Here is a 21,771-nt window from a genome sequence, read left to right on the forward strand (position 1 = left end):
TTAGTACCTTTTATCAGTGAGGTGTTCTCATCTTGCTTTCTCTGCATCTGGCTGGTTTGCCTCCCTTCCTTTCCTCTTCCCAGAATTTTCTTAGTCTGGTTGCCCCACCTATACTTCCTGTTTAGCTACTAGTCAATCAGCAGCTACTAGCATTTTATTAAACTAATACAAGTGACAGATCTTTACAGTGTATAAGAACATTATTCCATAATAAAGGTCCTTCACATTTCTTGGTGAACACATGCAGTTCATTTCATGAAGCATGATACATGTAACCTTTTCTTGGTGTCATCCCCTGATATCATTTATGGGGACTTTCCTGTACGGGGCATCTCTCTCTCTGAGATTCTCTCATGATCTGGAATTCTATATCTTAGAGAGAAAAAGAAAAGGAACCTTGTAGAAATGGAACCATCTTAAACAGGATGTGCTGGTCATTCCCTGGTCTGTTGACTATATCTGTCTTTCCACCCTATCCAGTTTTTGCTCCCTGGGATCTGCTCTATTATCTTTTTCTTGCCAGTTTCTGCCCTCCCTTTCGCCTGGAAAGCCAAGAGGACATCCTTGCTGCTCAGTGCCACCCACTCACCTTCCCTCTTGAGTTTCACACTTTGACCATGTGGATGACACATTTCCTGGTATCTCATTCTCTCTAGCTCCTTCTCAGCATGACCTGCAAGTTAAGAGAACCTCCCACACATGCTTTGAGACATTTTTTATCTCACTCAGAATATCTTCTGGAGCAGGCTTTCAGCGGGGAGTGGTGTGGAGCACCTTCTAAGATCACTGCTTCTGAGAGCCACCTTTCTTCCTCTTCCCCCTCCCTAGTTCTGTCTTTTTTGACTCCCATGTTGATCCCTTGTCTCAAGACCCTCCCCATTGTTAGGTTCAGATACTAGCCTCCTGTAGCCTCTTCTGATTCAATATTTTCCCTTTAACTTGCCCCTGCAGCTGATATGTCATTTTCAGGTCAGACCTCTGCCTCACTCCTGGGTCCTTGGAACCGCCTCAGAGTACCATGGTCCCTACTGACCTCCAGATGCCGACCTGTATGGTGGGCATGAACCTCTAAGTCTCTGCCTGCTTTTCTCAGCCTCCACCTCAGATGCCACCTTCTGGTTTCTTCTAAATTGAGAGAATTCAAAAGAGCTAATTGTCCTTGGCACACATACGGATTACTCCCCTTCCATCCCGTGGTCTTACTGTTTGATCTCACAGGCAAGGTCTGTACCTAGACAGAGTGTGTGCCCCTGTGCCGGCTGCCTCTCACCTGGACGTTTGCCCGAATATTTGCCTGTCTGTAGGGCTGTAGTGGATGAAAAGTTTCTTAACTACCAAAATTGTTTTCAGCACCACACTTGTGGTAAACGTTACTTACGCAGCCTTTCTTTTTGCAGGTTTGTGGGTAACCTTGAAATTACTTCCTGGAGACATACATCAGATTCGGAAGGAGTTTCCTCACTTGGTGGACAGGACCACAGCTGTGGCCCGCAAGACAGGGTTTCCAGAGATTATCATGCCAGGTAAGGTTAGTCTTGCTCAGTGCCTTTGTGCTCCCTGCTTAGGTCGCCGGCCCTGATGGGTGATGTATGCATAGCACAGCCGTGTGCAGGCGCTCTCGAGCAGGTGGCGAGTGCTGTGTCAGGCCCAGGGTTGTTACGAGACACGGTGGTGGGATACACACTTCGGCCCCTGGGCTCGCTTAGGGTTAGCTTCCTTCTGATGGCAAAGGTCACATGTGGGGAGGCATTGATGCCCTCCAAGCAAATGAGATATCTGATCAAAGAAAGGAAGGAATGAGTGTCATGTACCCGGGACAGTGGCAGGTCAGAAGGATGATACTTTCCTTGGGACCTGCCCAGGGGGTGTTTGTCACTACACTGATGTAGCTCAGTCTCAGCCATGTATTTTAAGCTGCATGAATTGATATTTATTTATTTTTAACATTTATCTCTTATATTTAACAACTTTCCACTTTCTTTTCTTTCTTTCTTTCTTTCTTTCTTTCTTTCTTTCTTTCTTTCTTTCTTTCTTTCTTTCTTTTTTTTTTTTTTTTTTGAGACATGGTTTCTTTGTAGCTTTTGTGCCTGTCTTGTAGATCAGGCAGGCCTCTAACTCACAGAGATCTGCCTGCCTCTGCCTCCTGAGTGCTGGGATTAAAGGCGTGTGCCACCACCACCCGGCTCACTTTCCAGTTTCTAAATAAACTCCATAGCAGTAATCTGATACTATTGTTGGTATCTACCTGTGGGGCAAATGTTCGTATTTATCTTGATGCACAATTTGGTTTGCAACTAATGTTCATTTGAATAGTCTGACCTGGTCCACACAGAAGAATCTTAGTCTCTTATAGATTGTTATTGAACTAATTCTAATCAAAACTAAACCACAGCCCATGGGCATTGGGTATTGGAAATGGTGATTTCCAAGATCAGCAGGCACAGGTGGCCTTCTGCTGCAGGTCTCTGTTGCTGCATACTCTGATGAGAGGCATCTGGTTGCCCAGTGTGCCTGCTGCCCAGGCATTGCTGTTTTATTTCATGTAGCTGTGGGATAGATGCTGTCCCTTCTGTTTGCCTTTCAGGACTGGTGTGGGCTATTGGCTACTCTGTCTGCTGTTGTGATAGAAAACTGAAGTGGGCTAGCCTGGATAACATGGTTGCTCGCTGTGTAGATATGGTATGCCGGTCTTATTCTTGGAAATGAGCTGATCTGTGGACTCACTGTTTATATTTGGAACTGAGATGAACCTTCATGGTTGGATTTATTTGATCTGTTAGGATATCCTCGTTTTTACAGGTGTCTCAGCTCCCCCTCTTCTGCTGCTATAATAAAAGACTCTGACAAAAGCGATTTAAGGGAGCAAAGGTTTCTCTTAGCTCACTATTCACAGTCTAGTTCATCATGGCAGTAACGTTGGGAGAGCAGGAGGACGAAGCAGCTGGTCACATTTGTCTGCTCTCACGAGAGCAATGAACGCAAGTGACACAGTTCGCTCTGCCTCATAAAGGTCAGGAGACCCTGCCTGGGCGATGGTTCCGTCCACAGTTAACATAGAAGCTTCCACATCAGCTTACCTAATCAAGATCATCTCCCACAGGCGTGGCCAAGGGACTCTTGAGCCCCAAAGATGACCCTGAAATCTAACCATCCCAACTGGGAAACCTCAGAATTTCCTGCTAATGCTGATAGTGTTTTCCTGGTAGTAGATAAGCTTGCAAAGTTAAATCTAGTTCTTCAGTTTACCCCGTGATTGGCTTTGGGAGAACCCATGTTGCTGACCATTGTTCTGGTCAAGAACAAGACTCCATATGCTGAGTGGCTGCTAAAGAGGGATTCTAGCTAGAGTGAATTGTGGTGATATTTTGTTTGTGATCTAACAAATAAAACTTGCCTCAAGATCAGAGTGCAGAGCTAAGCTGGTAGTTAGCCATAGAGGCCATGCAGTGGTGGCACACACCTTTAATCCCAGCACTTGGGAGCCAGAGGCAAATGGATCTCTGAGTTCAAGGACACTTTGGGCAACCCGAGATTGAATCAGTCTAAAAGAGAAACAGAGCCAAATGGTGGCGACTCATACCTTTAATCGCAGCAATAGGGAAGTGGAGAAGGGAAGTGATTGGCTGGGCGGAGAGAGGAATATAAGGCGGGAGGAGATGGGAGCTCAGGATTCAGTCTGAGGATTTGTAGGGACAGGATCACCCCTTTGGTCTGAGGATACAGTAGAGGTGAGGACTAGTGACTGGCTGCTCTGCTTCTCTGATCTTTCAGCCTTTACCCTGATATCTGGGCTTTTATTAATTAAGAACAATTAGATTTTTTGCTGCAGCAAATCACCCTTGTTCTCTGTTGACTGAGTAAGCACTGGGCATGCTAGGGCACCGAGTCCTTAGTGCTGGTGCCATCTTTCTTGTGAAGCATGCATCTTTGTATGGTAGGAGAGCTTGTGCTACCACAGTCTTGCTGACCCCTTCTGCATGCTCATGATCCATGCTACCCTGACAGGGGAAGAAGCTGAGTTATCCACAGAACTGGGAAGATGGTAGCACCCAATCAAATCTTTGAAGAACTAACTTCCTATTCTACTGAGCCCAGTCTTTGCTGTACATCTATGTGGTGCCCCTTCAGTGGGGTTTCTCCATGGCAAATGGTGTCCTCTTTTCTGTGACGAATCAGAAGCAAATGTGGGCATGAGGCTGTGAGGCTTTATTCCCTTGAGGCCTTGTAGCCTGTGTTACTTTGCTGCCTGCCGAGGTTTTTAGGAAGCTTCTATAGCTCTCAGATAAAAGATTATGGCTTTGGGTGCTAGGACGATGGCTGAATCGGTAAAACTGCTTGCAAGGACCTGAGTTTTAGAGTCCCAGAAGCCACTTAAATCATGCCGGGCATGGTGGCATGTGCTTGCCTCTCAGTGGACTGGAGAGATGCAGTAGATCCCTGGGACCTACTGGCCAGCCAGCCTAGTTGATTGGGGAGAATCTGTCCTGCAACACAAGGTAAGTGTGCCTTAAGAACAATCGCTGAGGTTGTCCTCTGACCTTCCTTTGCATGTGCACACAACTGCACATACAGCTGTGTATACAAAGCACACACAGAAAGATTATGGTTTCTGTGTTTGGGTAGAATTTTCAGGCCAAGAAACATACAATGGATGTGTGGCAAACCAATAAGGCTGTTAAGTGGTGAGTTAGCCCGGGAGGCGGAGGGGCTTAACTGAGGTCCTACAGCTGATAGTGGTGCAAGTTCGGGGGGGGTGCATTTTGCTTCCTGTACCACCACTCCCACCCTTACCCCCAACTTCATGCTACAGTCTTTTTAACCTCTCTCGTGGGCAGTATCCTCCATGGCAGCTCAGCTTCCCTCCTGAGCAGCCTCCATGACTATGGGAGCAACCCACTGGGACCATTACAATAATGACTTTTAAATGCAGCTTTAATTTAATAGTTGGATACATTAAAAGCCAAAATAGAGCAATTTTTTTTTTAAAAAAAAGAAAAGCACAATAAAAAAACAAGAAAGCAAGAAAAGGCTTTTTTTCCCTGTAAGAAGGCTTCATCCCTAACCACCACAGGGGGCTGTTGCACTATACTATTCTGTTCAGAGCAGGGTTGGTAATGGGCGGGGCCTGGCAGCCTGGGAACCAGTCATCAGCAGTGACCCCTTCTCTCCATCATGGTTCTATGGAAACTTGCCACTTTGCTCAGTTCACTCATTTTCAACAGAACGAAGTCTCACTTCCTCTGTTCTCGCCTGCCCTCATCACAATTAAAGGTCTGTTTGATTCTAAAATGTATGGGGTTGTATGTGGTGGGTGCACCCTTGTGATCCTAGCACTTGGCTGAGGCAGGAGGATGGCTGTAAACTGGAGGCCTTCCCGGGCTGCAAGAAAGATCATAAACAAAACAAAATAAAACCTAAAATCAACCCACCCCCCTCCCCCCAAACTCTATATAGTTCTGTTTTATTCTTCCTACTTGGGGTTCTGACAACTGCTAGAAGAACCTTACAGAAACTTCTCTGTGACCTGTCCCTTGTACGTGGCTCAGGGTTCTCATTTTCAGTAGGCTTTTTAGTTCAAGACCTTGAAACCAAAATAGTTCAAAGAAAGCAAAGGAAGCAGGCCTTGACAGTTCTCTTTAGCACGTGCGAACTGGCACCTGAGGACACCCGTGAATTTGGTTAGGGATAGCCCATGCGAGGCTTATAAGGCTCTCTATTGATCATGGGATGCTACACAGGGGTTGGGTCCTTGCAGCTCCATCAGTGGCATTGCAGCCACGCTGGGCCCTTCGAAGAGGTGCAGAAGTGAAGTTGATTTGAATTGGTTTTGCCATGCCTTAGAAGACCAGGCTATTTTGTAGGAACTATTTCTGAACTATCTAATACAGTATTTATAATATTCCGTTAAGACAGCACGTCTGGCAATTAGGCCAAATTCACGGTCACGCTGTGAATGATGGATTGCTATTAAGGATATAATTTCCTCTCCCAGGCGATGTCCGCAATGATATCTATGTGACGTTGGTTCAAGGGGATTTTGATAAAGGCAGTAAAACAACAGCGAAGAACGTGGAGGTGACGGTGTCTGTCTACGATGAAGACGGGAAGCGATTGGAGGTATCTCTTTTCTGCTGAATCTCGTCGGTAGAGTTCAAGTGCAGCTTTGCACGTGTCTGCCTTGGCTCTGCTGCAGGATCTGACGTGTTCTGCATTGACTGTGTTAGCTCATCTGTTGGGAAGTATGTTGGTGCTGGCCTCCTTTTTCCCCGTCTGCCCTTACATCCTGGCGATCCAGGCTACCAGCCTGTCTCAGGGCGCCCCTGTTGATTTTGACAACACTCCTTGCTCAGTTTTATGAAGGGTTCTTATTTCTTGGCATAATCCTACATACCTAGCAACCACAATGGTAGGTCAGAGACCATTACTTTCAGTATTTAAGAGGTGAGGAAATGGAATCTGAGAAATAATGCTTTTTGCTTCAGGGTCAGAGAGTGAGGTAGACTTTTAATATCGTCTGAACAAGCTATGACTCACATGACCGTGGTGACCACTACCTTGTCCCCATGGCTAGAGCAGCCAGCAGAATCTACCAGACTGGCCCAGAGCCTGTGTTTCCCTCTGATGAGCAGAATAGGTGCCCTTTAGGTACCATTGGACTGGACAGCCAGTAGCTGGGCTTATGCCTCGGTTCAGATATGCTCATCAGGGCTCACAATTTTTCTCCCTGTCTAGCCTTGGCTGGTGCCATTCATATCTCTAGAAGCCTTGAGATATACTGCCTTAATCCCTTAGGCTTTAGTGGTATGAATCTGGTTGAAGTTTCTTAAGCAATGTTTATGGCTAGAGGGATGAGTCTTGCCGATTCCTGTTTAGTAGACAACCTTTGCTTCTAGAACCACTGAGTAAAATCAGGCAAGTGTTCTTTCTCATACTGTAATTTGGAGTGAGTTGAGAAGGGGACAGAAGTGGTACCTCCAGGGTCTGAGACTGTGGTTTAGACTAGCCACTAGCACATGCAGACCTGCCCCTTCCTTGCTGGGAAGGCATATTAAACGCAATAGTTTATTGCCACCCTGGATTACTTCCTCTCCTTCTTTGGTGGCTGCAACAGGAATATGTAGGTAAGACACTGTGATAGCTTACGTCATCATTTTTAATCCTCAGTGTATGTGTTTTAAAACTAAATGTATGCATATACAACATATCCATTCATTTTGTGTGCATGTGTGTGAATGTGTCCTCTCCTTCTTCCATGTAGGTCCTGGGGATTGAATTCAGGTTTCTTAGGCAACTGCCTTTACCCACTGAGCCACCTCTGCAGCCCTAACATGAACTCTTTCTTTATGCCTTCTCCTAAAGCATGTGATCTTCCCCGGTGCCGGTGATGAGGCGATCTCAGAGTACAAGTCAGTGATTTATTACCAAGTGAAGCAGCCTCGCTGGTTTGAGACCCTTAAGGTATTGTGTTTCTATGGTCATTTTAGCTCCCCCACCCAGGAAGGGGGGGTGATTGTAAAATCCTCCCTCAGGTACACAAAGCCACGTTGTTCAAGGTTGTTAAGGACCCTCCCTGATAGTTCTTATAATAGATTTATCCTCATCTTCAAATGTAAAAATAGGACTTGGATGGAGATGAATTGTCACATCTTAAGAATAGCCATTGTCTTTGTCCCCTTGGTTCTGCGGTATGCATGGCCTGCTGCCTCTGTACCAAATGGGCAGAAGCGTTGATGCCATGTGTGGGGGTTTTCGTTGAAAGGTGAGTCTGCTTCTTCTGGCATCGACAGAATGCTGTCATCATGCAGCCTGCTCACAGTGCCGTGGTACCCCACTGTAGTATTTCACCCCGCCCCCACGAACCTGAGTCACAGAAAATAAGGGGTGGGCTCTGGACTATAGACATGAACTATGTTGACGTGAACATTAGGGGCAGTCTCTGCTTACAGGCAGCACACACGAGGCCTTGTTCTTTGGCCATATTGTAACAAGAAAGCGTTCTTGCTGCAGCTGCAGAGGGCATGTGGACACCTTTATGTAGGAGCTACAATGAAGACAGTGACTTTCAAAAAATAGAATCTGAGCAGTGTGCATCTGAGTGTTAAGACAAAAAATATCTGCCTGTCTAGCAGAGTCGGCTTGGTGTCCTTCACAATATTATCTTGTTTAAATTTTCAAAAGACATTTTGCCTTTGGCGGAAATTGTATGAGGATTTAAGATAGTGTTTTCATTGCTCCGGTTCCAGAATGTTTACCAGTGCTAGTAACTGGGCCGAATTAAGCACTTCCTGCTAGAGGATGTTGGGAAAGGCACTCACATGCCCCCTCTTGATTCTTCAAGGTGGCCATCCCCATTGAGGACGTGAACCGGAGTCACCTTCGATTTACCTTCCGCCATAGATCCTCGCAGGACTGTGAGTAATGGGTCACCTTATCAGTGTTTGTTTTCAAGGGAAAGCTTAGCGGGCGGCACCTGCTTTGGATGACTTTGGGACACGGCTCTCCTTTACAGACTTGTCATGGCTCCTTGGCCATTTCTTTCCCCTGAACTGGCCCCTGTAGAACCATACTGACTGGATCTCAGGGGAGTTCCTTTTCTGTTTTCGTCTGTGATGGGCTGTGTACCTGCTCCTTGCTCCTCTTTCTCATGCCTCTCTTCTGTGTTTTTAAAGGTTTTAGCTGTATTTCTACGTGTGTGTCTGAGTGTGGCTTTGAGGATGTGGGTGCCGTGCCACTGGAGACAGAAAGGACTTCAGATACTCTGAGCTGGAGCTGTGCACTGTTGTGAGCTGCCCTGTGTGGGTTCTGTGAACCAAGCTCAGGCCTCGGCAGGAGCTCTTAACTATGAGCCATCTTTCCAGCCTGCTTTCTTCTTTGACTCACCCCCATACCAATCTATTAGAAAAGTCAGTGCATCACAACAGATCATGTGGAAAATTGCCTCTTAGTGCTGTTTGTCTCAGAATGGAGAACTTGATCCCTCTTTGTCTTTGTTGGTATTTCTTGATTTCTGGAGCTCTCCAAGACATTGGTGCAGCATTGACCTTGATACAAGCCTGGAGGAGGGAACTTGTTTTTACATCTTCCCTTTCCCCCTTCTGAAAGAATTGTTTACTGCTTACTGAGGCTGGCCACATCACATTGGTTGAATGAAGAGCCTGCTAAAGATGTAGCCCCATGCTAACACTAAGCTATCACAGAAGAACAGCAGAAATACTTCCTATCCTCCATTGCCTGAAATGCGTGACACTGAGTTGGGTAGGAGAAGGGTGAGCTATGTGACAGTGTGTCTCAGAAGACCACATGGGGGCCTCACGGGGGGGGGGGGGCGTTAGTTCTGGACTCTGGCCTCCTGACACTAGCTTAGGACAGAAATGTCATCCTTTAGTCTGTCTTCAGCACAGTGTTGGCTCTTGAGAGGTGCCTGTTGCTGTGTTGAAGTGCTCCTCTGTCTCCAGTCTGACAGTTTCCGGGAGCTCAGAACCTGGCTGTGGTCAGCTATGTGTGATTGCAGAGTGAGGTTACAGAAGAGAGACCTGGGGGCTGAAACTGTGCTGAGGCTCATTGTTGGGAGGTGTGTGGTCCTCTGGGTAGGGCCACTGAGAAGCCTGGGCTGCTGTCCTTTGTAGGAATTAGCAGATCTGGAGAGCCATAGGTGAGCATCAGCCTATAAAGGTGCATACTTAGAGTGTGCACGGCCAGGAGGTGGTTAAACAAAGACTCCAAAACAGCCAGGACCCAATGTGATGCATCATTGTGGGACAGAAGGAGAGCATGGCAGGCACCTCCCCCAATCCCGTCTGAACAGTGTGCAAAGGTCAGGGGTTGGGTTAACAGACCGGTCATCAGAGGTCACTTTAAATGTGAAAAGCAGGCGAACGGAAGGCCAGCTAGAGATGTGGTGCTTCAGGCCCTCAGAGTCAGTGTTCCTGACCAGAATTCCCATGTCACACATAAATTCGGGGTAGAGGCTTTTGAGTTAGTGACCCCTAAAAGAGCTTTGGGTCTACCCCATACCTTAGTGCTACACTAAGGCCACTTCCATTTCCTAGTCTTTGGTCAGCACCTGTCTGTATAACGAGGAGATAAAGGCTCCCATATTATTATATCCCATAGTATTGCAGACTATGGGCTAAGTGGCAGCATGGTGTTAGTGTGCAGGACCACCTGAGGAATGGGGGCCAGGACTAAAATGTGACCTGACTGGAGTAGGGTATGGACAGATGGGGACTGGCGAAAGGGGTTTCCTAGGCACAGGTGTGTCCTGCACAGGTTCAGCAGCCCAGGTGAGATCCAGGTGTGGGCCAGAGCTTTGCTGAGCGGGCAGCAGGAACTTCAGCACTCTTGGAATGCTGGGAAGGCCATGTGTAGACCAGGCTTGGCTTTTTGGACACATATTATTCCAAGGCTGGTAAGGGGCTGTGGGACCTCCTGGTTCCGTGGAGGAAGCACAGTGGGGAAGAGTTCTGGATTCCATAGAGGACTGTATCAGAATGACTCCAGAGCCCCTTGCTTAATAAACTCGTTTCCCTTAATTAATGAGTTATACCAGGGCAGAGGATGATCTCTAGCAGTCTAATTTTCAAAATCCTTGTTTTTCTCATCAGTTTTAAGTAAGTATTCATTATAGACAAGATGCTATCACCCGACATGCCAAGACACATTTGCATAATTAATGAAGTCTCTAAGGCCACAGCTTGTGGGGTTCTGGAGACATGTTGAGCATTGTAAACGTGGTGGTCATGAGATCTTGTTTGCCAGCTACTGAGGGCAGCCATAGGGCTGCTACAGCTGAGCCTGAGTACACACAGCCTTGGTCAGAGAAAGAAGGAATTCAATACATCTTGTCCCCTTGGCTGCCCACTAGCCTCTTAGTAGCTGTTTTCCACCTTAGAGCTGGGGATGGAGAGGAGGAAGTGAGGGGGTGTCCCCTGCCATGATCTAGGTTGAACTAGAAAGCTTGGTGCTGACATGTGAGAACATTCCCCACTGGCAGCTTTTGGCCATGTCCACACATTGGTTCCTGTGTTGCATATGTGTCTTCATGGTCTAGTCAGAAGCTGATTTATTCTGGATTGGCCTTGTCTGGGTAGGGTAGCCTTGGCTACTCTTCAAGACCATGTGGGTTTCTGCAGTAGTACGGGACTCTGAGTTCGTGCTGCTCCTCTGTAAAGTTGTGTTGTCGATGAGTAAGCACATCTCTTCTGTTTCTGTGCCTCTCTGTTTCGGTTGGTTGACTGTCCTTTAACCAACTCATTAGCCAGCATTTACTGAGCCCCTGTGGCATATAAGGAAGGTAGTGTGACCACCAGGATAAGTAAGGTATGCCTTCTTGGGCATTGAGGGCATGGGATGAATGTATTGAGCACCTTAACTGGAGGAAGGTGGATGTGTGCTCCTGCCATGTCTTGCTTCTGTCCCTTCCTTTCTAAACAGACTTTTGACACATTTTCTGGCTCAGTACCTCAGTGTCTGTGTGCCATCCTTGGATGGCAGCTTGTGGAATTCATTTCTTCAGTCCTGACTCTGTTTGTGTCCCTATGGTACCTATCCCCACTGTCCTGCGCCTCTCACTGCCTCACTCACCAGCCACATTGACCTTCTGTCCTCAGAAGCGTGGGGTCCCCATTGCTACTTCCCTGTCTTTCTGTCATATGGTCCATCTGCCTTCTCAGAGACGCATGTTCTAACCATGCAGCCACAGGGCTCTGTTCCTTCACTCACTCCTGTGCACACTTCCCGGTTTTGTTTTCTCTGTTGCTTAAAAGATCTTTCCTGTTAGTCGGTCATCTCCATAACTAGTGCTAGTATTTTTTGAGTAGCTCTTATTTGTCAGGCTTTATTTTATACACTAGGAAATGGCAGTAAAACAATGCACACAGATGTATATACATTCATACGTATATACCCATATATGTGTATCTTCTCACATGTGCACTCATGTACAAACATGCACACACATATACTTATGCACACATGCATACACGCATAGATACACATATACATGTTCACATATGCACATAGATACACTCACACATATACACATATACATACACATACACATACATACCTATACATAATACATAAATATATAAACACACATATGTATACACACATGTACACACCTACCTTTGTAACACACACACACAAACATACACACAATGCACACATGGACATACAGACATATACATCTATAGACATACATAAACGTACACACATGTTCACATATACATAATGTATGCATACACATGTATACACATACACAAACACATGCATGCTTGCAAACCTTTAGATTCCAGGGCTCAGCAGATTGACACTAGCAATAACCATAACAAATCCCCTCCCCTACATTCTTATCCACCAGTGATGTTGAGAACCATGAAGAAAAGTCCATCAGATGCAGAGACCATGTATGAGCAGGCAACTGATTCTTTTAGATGCTGTGGAGACACTTGAATAAATGGAGGGAGGGCATGCATGTTTGACTGTTGCACTTTCTTACTAAAAACTCTAGCATTTTCCAGTCAGATCTTCAGGCCCCCAGTGGTAAGTGGTGTTCTTTAGACTCCGTTGTTTTCTGCATTGCTGAGCAGTTTTCTTTCCCTGCACTGGTCCTTTGCCGTGTCTTAGGTTTCTACCCCTGTTCACACCATGGTCTCTCTTTATTCCTGTTCAAACCACACCACGTTTGCTTTTGTTGTTCCTTACTCCCCTGGAATTGTAGCATCATGAGAACCTTCCCCCACGTTCTTCTCAAAACCCTCATGTTCTTTATTCTGGGGTCAGTTCTCACAGGCCACAATCTCTTCTTCCCTGAGCCTTTGAATTGTTGAGCATTCGAACTGGTTTGTGGACAGCTGATCCTTCTGTAATGCAGTCTTCCTAGTCTTGACTGTGGTCCATTTCTCTACGTCTTCTATTGGCTTCACCAGTGTGGTTCGGCTTTCATAAAGGTGATCTTGGTAGACGGTGCTAATGTCACTTTGTCCTCAGTATAGCTGAGGGTGATGATTTGGTTTTCTTTGCAGCTAAGGATAAATCTGAGAAAATCTTTGCACTGGCCTTTGTGAAGCTGATGAGATACGATGGGACCACCCTGAGAGATGGGGAGCACGACCTTATTGTCTACAAGGTGCGCACATTGTTACTGGGATACTGGTGACACTTTTGTGATCAGTCCTTTGCAACCTCCTCCCCTGAGCTGAGCTGCTCCTTTCCCAGGCTGTGCCTAAACACCTGAGGAAAACAGCTAATGGGAAGCGGGGTGATTCTGGTACAGCTTCCGGTGCTTTTGGTCCTTCATGGATGTGATGGGGCAGCTCACAGCTCGGCGGCCAGGAAGCAGAGTGAGGGAATACCGTGGTAAACTTTCTCTTATTTCATGACGGTCCCTAATCTCTGGATGGTTTCAGGAGGTAACTTTTCCCTCATATTTAATTCTCAGTCATAGAAACACTTAGAGGTGTGCTTCCCCAAACTCCATTAACTTCTTACTCCAATCAAGCCTGTGATCAAGATGAACATCACAGCTGACATTTCCCACCCCAAGGAGAGAGCTGCTCTCTAGCATCGAGCTACATTTAATTATGTAAACGAGCAGTTATGATGACCAGCCCTTTTGCTGTTCCTAACGAGAGACGATGACAGGCAATAACACATTTGGTGCTATGTACAAGGCTTGGGATGTGAATTAATGCACAGGAAGAGGGAGCATCGTTAAAGTACATTGTTGAGTACAGCATAGAAGGGGGTGTGAGGGTAGAAAGGAGTCAGCATAAGAAAGCATGCAAAACCTACATGGTGACCTCGATGAATGTTGATTGACATACTGTCTGATCAAACCCACAGGCCGAAGCCAAGAAGCTGGAAGATGCAGCCACATACTTGAGTCTCCCTTCTACCAAGGCAGAGTTGGAAGAAAAGGGTCACTCGGCCACAGGCAAGGGCATGCAGAGTCTGGGGAGTTGTACCATCAGCAAGGACTCTTTCCAGATCTCCACGCTGGTGTGCTCCACCAAACTGACCCAGAATGGTGAGTTCTAGAATCTCTCCCTCTCAAACACATCCTTTGTGACTACTTGTCGAGTAGAGGAGTTTGCTGTGGGTGCGTGGACGTCATTCACTCTGTCCTTTGCTAAGGACCCACATAGATGTCGATGTACTCAGGCAGAGGAGGTGGCATCCCTCGTAGTTTAAGATTCACGCTTCTATTTTCATCTAAGGATTAACTCTGCAGGGAGATCAAACAATGAGAAGACTTATTTTCATTTTTAAACATGTATTTATTTGAGGTGTGTGTTTTGAGGGGGGCACTCAGAGGGCAAGTTGCAGGAATTGGTTCTCTCCTTCCTCTGTGGATCTGGGGATTGGGGATTGAACTTAGTTTCTGGGTTGGTTTTTTTGCTTTGTTTTGTTTTGTTTTGTTTTTGTTTTTGTTTTTGTTTTTTTTTTTTTTGAGACATGGTTTCTCTGTGTAATAGCCCTAACTGACCTGGGACTAGTTCTTGTAGACCAGACTGGCCTCAAACTCACAGAGATCCACCTGCCTCTGCCTCCCAAGTACTGGGATTAAAGGTGTGCACCACTACCGCCTGGCATTGAACTTAGTTTCATCAGGCTTGTTGGCAAGCTCTGTTACCCCTCAGCCATCTTGCCAGCCCTGGACTTCCTTTTGAGATACTTTCCAGACAAAAGAAAGAAGCAAGACAATGGGGAATGTATGTAAGATTTGAAATCAGATCTGAGAATGGATTTGAACCCTGCAAATGACTTTGAATAAAGGTCCTCTGAACCCCTGTGAATACTGCCTGCTTCCAGAACTTTCTGACCTGTATGTAGATCATCCGTTTTGAGGTACCTTTCTTCTTGTTGTCTTCCCCCATATTAACTTCTCTTTGAGATAATCCCTGGTTATCTTTCTTTGGAGAAGTTGGTCTGCCCGGCATTTTCTAGGCCCCTTGTGGTGTGAGATAAGGCCTCTTTGCTGATTCATGTACACTCAGCTCAGCCTAATGTGGCAGGTCACTCATCAGCGGCTTCCTTTCCCACCGCTTGCAGCCTTCCCAGAAACACGGCAGTCCGGTGGAGACACTTCTTATTCAGAGCACACCAAGTGCTGTTGCTGTGACTCTGTCTGGAGGAGGCAGAGGCTCTCTGCACAAATCCTTCATTTAAAAACCGCATCCTCCTAATGTGGCCGTATCATAGCTGTGCAGAGACTTTATGCTCTTTTGAAATGGAGCTTGAAAATCCAATTTTTTTCCCCTCTTAACTGCCTGATGTGAATTGTGATTATTAATGTCTGCCATTTATCAGGAATCACATCTCTGTGTTGTCTGTCAGTCATGGCTGGGGTTTGAGATTTGCTGAGGGATAAGCATCTTTTGGGCTCTGGCAGGATAAACCTAGCAGAGAGCTAACTCTGTCCTTTGGAAGATGGGGCTCTGGAGGGGAGAAATGTTGGTGTCCTGAGGGCTTAGGCATGCCAGCCCTGGGTCAGATGTCTTCCAAAGCCTGCTGCTTCCACCTTTCTCTGCCCTGCCCAGGGATGTTTTCTCACCATCGGCTTCCTGTGTAAAATATTAGTGAGGGGCTGTAAGTTCTCCAGACGCTTTTGGGTTGTTTGGGTCTCTGTGAATACTGATACCCTGGGGCCATCTGGATACTTCCTGATTGCTAAGTCATCATGGATTTGTTGAATCATTTCTGAAGGGTCTTAATTTACTGCCCTGTGGTAATCCCCACCAGCAAATGAAACTCCTTCCCCGAGGGACTAGATTTGTGCAAGCAGTGGGGGAGGGGAGGATTTGCTGGAGTTTGGTGCCCGGGGACATGAGTCAGCTGTGTGGGCTCCAGCTTGCGACCGAGCTGTGGAAAGAATCTTCTTGTACTAGGACTGAAATTTTATGGGTATGCTTAACAAACTAGTGTTCTTGCCTGATTTAATGAAGGGTAGTGGTAGTGTCTCCAGTTGGGTCATTGGTCCATTGTGGTGCTTCAATGTTTTAGAAGGTACTGAGACCTGCTGTGTGTCACTTTTCACTTTGGAGGAAGCCACCATCTTATATATGGGTCATGTTCCAGATGCATTGATTGCTAGATGTTATTTGAAATTTGATCATAATTTCCTTTCATAACAAATCTCATCCACAGCATCTTTTTTAAACCACACATCCCTTTCAGAGAGAGTGGGAGGGTGGGAGGGGAGGAAATCTCCTAGGGTGATGTGTGGATTCCTCCTTTCACCTTCTAGCTCCTTGAATCTCGCCATCTGCAGGGTGATTCCCTCTCTGATACCCAGGGAGAGAGAGCCCTGGTCTCAGCAGCAGCTGTTGCCAAGCAACAAGGAAATTCCAAAGTGATGCTGCTCACTGAACAGAAGGAGGAATCTGGCTTTCATTTCATGCCAGCACTGATACCCCTTTTTGGGATTGTGCCATGCCAGGAGTATATAAGTTGGGGGTGCCCCAGTTGGCATCTGAGTGTGGAGTCCCAGCTTCTCCTCTGAGGGAATCATTTTCCTGCAACCATAATTTGTGCCTGCAAAGTTCCACTACTTAGGGAAAAAAGCAGGGGGCTGAATTATTCATCAAGATTTGTATTAAAGATCTCTGTCCTCAGCACTGTGCATGCTGCCATGGGGGATAGGAAAGAGCTGTGAGATGTGATTCCTTACTCAATTAGCTTACTGTGTAATGAGAGGGAAAGGAGTCATGAAACAAAGAGTAATTATGGATCCAACTGTGTTGAGTCCCTGGGAACAGGGGCTGGAGCGAGGAGGCCTTTTCTTGACTGGTGGCTCTGTGGGGTTGGGCCAAGCTGTTTTCACCCCAATGGGGTGATCTATTAATTTACACATTTGAACTTTTTTCTCATATCTGTTGTACCCATATTCCAGAGTGGCAGTGCATGTGTTATAATGACCTGTCTAGTGAGCCCTATCTCAAAACGTAATAAACAAACAAACAAAAACAGCAAAACAAAACAAAAACACAACACCCAAGAAGAAGTAAATAAATAAAAATCGAAAGTTGCAATATAGAGGTCGGGCTCAGCCCGGCCACATCACATGTGATACCAAACTTGCCATGAGTGGTGTTCAGATGATACATTGGTCTTCATTAGAGAAACTTCATTGCCTGCAAGATGGAAATATTCCCTAACCCTGGGACCGGGAGTGTGTCAGAACAGGATGTATCCTTTCTCGTTCCTTGGCTTTCAGATAGAAATCACAACACGTCGGCTTCCGTCCCACATTTCTCGCTCCTTTCATATTTGAAGGACTGCTGCTGGTTGCATTTTGTGTTGGGTGTTGTGATAAGCTTGCCTGCATGTTGTATCATTGAATTCTTTTAGCTGAGCTGCAAATTATGCAGCATTGTACCCGCTGCTTCAGAGAAGAAGAAAACAAGGGAAACTCCCTGCCCGGTGTTCTGTTAGTTACTGTGTGACTCAGCTGGCTTTACATAACCCACAGTGTATGTGGGTGCTGTGCGCCGCCCCCCTCTGTGTTACTCTCTGAGTCGTCAGTGATGCCTGAGGTGATGTGAAATACATGAAAAAAAAAATCTCTGGGGTAGATGGTTTGATTCTGAAATTAGAATGCGTGTCTGCTTACCGAATTCTTACCTCGATCCAAAATTACATGCTTGCTTCCTGTGTTAGCGTGAGCCTTGACTTTATTTATATGTTTATTTAGTTATTTTGATGCCTGCAATCTCTTTGGTAGCTTATGTTCCTTAGACCCATGAACAGTAGATTAGATGCAGTTTGCTAGTTGCATTTTTCAAGTCATGGCATGGTGGCAGAACTGCAAGTGAATGGGTGCAGGCATTGCATGCTTTCCTAGACAGGGCTTCAGTTCTGTCTCCCTACCTTAGAAAGCATCTTAATATCTCAAGCAAAATCCTTCAAGCGTTATAGACAAAACAAAACAAGGCCTGGGAAAATGTCTCTGCCTCTAGAATCCCTGCTGTACCCACAGAAAGGCAGAAGTAATGTGATTGTAACCCTAGCATTTGGGGTGGGTGGGAGGGTGGAGACAGGTGGATTCCTGGAGCTCATTGTCCAGCTCATTGAGTTGAGTTAAACTTCAGATTCAATAGGGGATCCTGTCTTAAAAGGCAGCATGCAGAATGGCTCAGGAGGAATAAATACCTGAGGTTTACCTTGGTCCTCTGCATGGACACTTGTGGACACATCCGTTCACTCCCCCACCTCCTCACAAGCATGTGCATGTAATAAAGCTGTATCCCCTTCCTTCTGATCTTTGAAGTCTAGCATATTCGACTCTGGCCTTTTCTACTAAAGCTCACAAACAGCTCGGAGGGCAGCAGGCGGCTGCTCAAGAACTCACGATTTCTCATAGTCTGGGGCTCAACACATTGCTCAACTTTCTGTTTCAGGACTTAGCTTTGTTTTGTTTTATTTTTAAAAACATAGATATTTGTTCTTGAGCAGGAAAAGCCACTTGGGGGACGGGGTCTTGCCAGCTCTGTCTGGGTGGGCAGCCTCTTTCAAATGTTACGCTAGTTGGTAGCTGTCTCCAATAGGTGGAAAACACCACCCTGTTTTGGTTCCCAAATGCATTTTGAAAGCTCCTACATGAAAATCATTTCATGGTAAATGTGGCTGGAAATAATGAATTCAGCTGCACTGGTGTTAAGTATGTTGGCACTCAGTAATGAAATATTTAGCAGGCGAACCTTCTCAAATTGAGTTGCGTTTTCTTTTGAGAAGTGTTCGCCGAGAACCTCACATGCTGCATGAATTTGAGACAAAATTCTCCTGGGAACGGGGAGCTGATTCTTGCATTCTGTTTGCAGTGGACCTCCTGGGGCTGCTGAAGTGGAGATCCAACACCAACCTTCTGCAGCAGAACTTGAGGCAGTTGATGAAGGTGGAAGGTGGTGAGGTGGTGAAGGTAACATGGGCTGTGGAGGGAGGCTTGGTCTCGTGTCTCATGTCTGTTCTCACACACTGATCCCAGAGGAGGCCAAGATCCTAGATATAATCTCTCAGCAGTGACTTAAGGATATGTGTGCAGTACTTCTGGGTACCTGTTGGAAGGGCTTATCTGGCTTAACTTGGAAGGTGTGGGCTTTGGATCCACTTGCTCCTGGGTGCCGTTTCCTCTTCTGATGAGTCCTCAGTGCTGTGCTGACAGTGCCCAGTGGCCCCTTTCAGTCACAGCATTGCTTTCTTCTCTGGATTCTTGGGGTCTCATGGGACATGGTAGTCTGGTTGTAACCCTGGGGTATGTCCTGTGTGTGCCAGGCTTTTCACTCTTACCATGGTCATTGTCACCATCCTTCTCACTGACTCAGGTTACTCAGAATGCGAGTGGCTTTGGGCATGATAGAAATATCCCAGGCACCAAGAGTCTGACGTGGTCATTTCCTTTCTGCGTGGCGTTGAGCTCATGTTCAAGCCTCACATTTTGACTCTGGGGAAATGTTAGGTATGAATTAGTTTTGTTTTGAGTGCGTTTATTGTAATATTTCATTAGTTGAGAATTCTATGCAGTGCACTTTGATTACATTCACCTTCCTCCTCCCCTCAACTCCTCTCCATTTCCTCCTAATGCCCCTCCCCCCACTCTCCTTCCCAACTTCATGTCCTTTTAGTAAAAAATTTTTTTTAAGAACCCATAAATTTCAGTTCAAGGGTACAAACTCCTGGGCAGGGAACCATCCATTGGAGCTTGGTTAATCCACTGGGAGCCACGGCCTTAAAGAAAGCAAACTCTCCCCGAGAAACCGTCAGCTATCCATAGCGCCTCATTTTGTGGGACGGGCTCATCTGGCTTCCTCTTGAGCAGGCCTTGTGCAGACGCCCACGGCTGCTGCATGTTCACGAGAGCCGCGAGCCATCCCATCCAGAAGACACTGTTTCACCCTGGAATTTTCTGACCTCAGACTCTTAATGTCTTTCTGGCCACTCATGCCCATGGTCCTCGGGCCTTGGTGAGGGCATGTGCTGTGTGATTTGTAGCTGAGCGCTCCACAGAGACTCTCTGCACTGTGCAGGTACAGTTAGTTATTCAGCCCTCCCTACTCAGTGTCCTGACCTGGAGCCTGTGTCACAGCAGTGATCTGAGTTTCCTTAAGCACCAAGTTCTTGTCCCTCTTATTACCTAATAGTTTGTGCTTCGGACTTCTTCCCTATCTTGGCTTCTTCTCCCATGTTCCATATAAGGTTCTTGGATGCCATCCCTTTGCCCAAATATGTTATCGTTGTCAGGGTGATCCCTCAGGACCAAGAGGATGCTAAGCTGGCCAGTGGCCTGTGATATTTCATCAGTCATTTCTCTACTGCTTGGTTTGGCCTCTTCAGTTCTTCACCCTCTGTGAGAGGAGTATGCAGTAGGGGACTGCCTTATCTCTGGAAAATTAATTACTTAAAATGGCCTTAATTAACCGGCAATGTGCTTAACTTCAGCGTGAATTAATTTGGTTGCACTACTTTCCCGCGTCTGTTGTGTAACCGCTCCAACACACCCTCGCTAATCTTAAAATTTTAATCATCTCTTCAGTCCTGTTCTTGTACCAATGGCTTGGACAGCGTTAATTGCATTTTATACTTCCTTGGGTTCTAAATCCACAGTTCAGATGGAAACTGGGCGGATAAACGAATGTACCTTGAAAGACATGCATTTAATGAGATTTTGTCTTTCATTTTGAAGTCCTTGTGTCACAAGTTCAATGTACTTCTGTTGATTTGGTGTCACACCAGGAAAAAACAATCTAGAATAATTTTGTCTTCTTCTTTATTCCCCTTAGCTAATGTACTCTTATATCTGAATATTCACCCATGGAAGTGATTTCCCTATCTCTGCCTTCTTCGGATTAATCTAGTGGTCCTTCTAGTATTCACTGGTTCTCGTGGCTGGCCTGGGGTAACCTCACCTAGCCTTACCGGGTGTGCTTGACTTGTTCCTTCCCCTCTGCCACCATACTTCACCCATGCTGCTCCTGGAAAGGTAAACCGACTTGCCTGAGTCATGCAGCATTGTTGGTCAGCAGTACTTGAGGGATCTGGTTTTACAGGGCTCTTTCTTCTTTATTTAGAGACACTGATAGATGGTGGGGTATATTCTATTTATTCCATGACTCTCCTGTGTATTTTTATAACTGGTGGAGAAGGGACAGCAGTGTTTGATGGATTGAGAAAGGAATTTGTATGTTTAGCGAGAGAAGTGGATTCCTATGGAAGTGGAGAATGAAGGCGGCTTTTTGATTCATCATTGGGTATTTGGAATGAGGGGTGAGGAGGTATCTGAGCAGCAGGCCTTTAGCTTTAGGTGAGGACCCTTTCCAGATATTTGCCCCTGACTACCAGGTGCTGTGCCCAAAGAAGGAGACTGCTCTCTCCAGTTCTGACTCTGGGTCATGTCATTCATCTTAGTGCCATTGGTAGATCTATTGCAGGGGGTTTGTGTAAACGGTGATGAGCTTGGTACCCAGGGAGCCTGTTTTCAGGGACATTGGGCTGTTAGCAGATGACATGAAGCTTTGACCTTTGCAAAGACTTACAGTCTGAAAAGGATGGGGAAAGTAACAAGGTTGTACAGACCCAAACAATCAGGATTGATTAAGATCTTGTCATGTTCAGACTGGAGTTTTTGATGAAAAGGGTAGTTTACCCTCTGCCAGTTGTGTGTACCCTTTTCCCTGTGTAGTAGAGCTGGGGTAGCCAGCGGCATACAACGGTGACTCATGTCTCTCTGAGCCCTAGTTCTCCTGCTAGCTCTTCTAATTTTAAAGCATGAAGCAC

The 21,771-nt window shown here is 46.2% G+C and overlaps 1 protein-coding gene across 2 annotated transcripts in view; it reads left to right on the plus strand.

The window, feature by feature from the left end:
- Dock1 (dedicator of cytokinesis 1) overlaps positions 1-21,771 on the plus strand; it is a 504,121-nt gene that overhangs the window by 88,461 nt on the left and 393,889 nt on the right. For both annotated transcript variants that reach the window (XM_038330219.1, XM_038330227.1), the window contains exons 13-19: positions 1,398-1,523; positions 5,993-6,117; positions 7,360-7,458; positions 8,339-8,411; positions 13,026-13,129; positions 13,846-14,029; positions 18,822-18,919. In XM_038330219.1, coding sequence (XP_038186147.1) covers positions 1,398-1,523; positions 5,993-6,117; positions 7,360-7,458; positions 8,339-8,411; positions 13,026-13,129; positions 13,846-14,029; positions 18,822-18,919 — 809 coding nt within the window. The remainder of the gene's footprint in view (positions 1-1,397; positions 1,524-5,992; positions 6,118-7,359; positions 7,459-8,338; positions 8,412-13,025; positions 13,130-13,845; positions 14,030-18,821; positions 18,920-21,771) is intronic.

The sequence above is a fragment of the Arvicola amphibius genome, chromosome 1, assembly GCF_903992535.2.
Source record: "Arvicola amphibius chromosome 1, mArvAmp1.2, whole genome shotgun sequence".
Classification (NCBI taxonomy): domain Eukaryota; kingdom Metazoa; phylum Chordata; class Mammalia; order Rodentia; family Cricetidae; genus Arvicola; species Arvicola amphibius.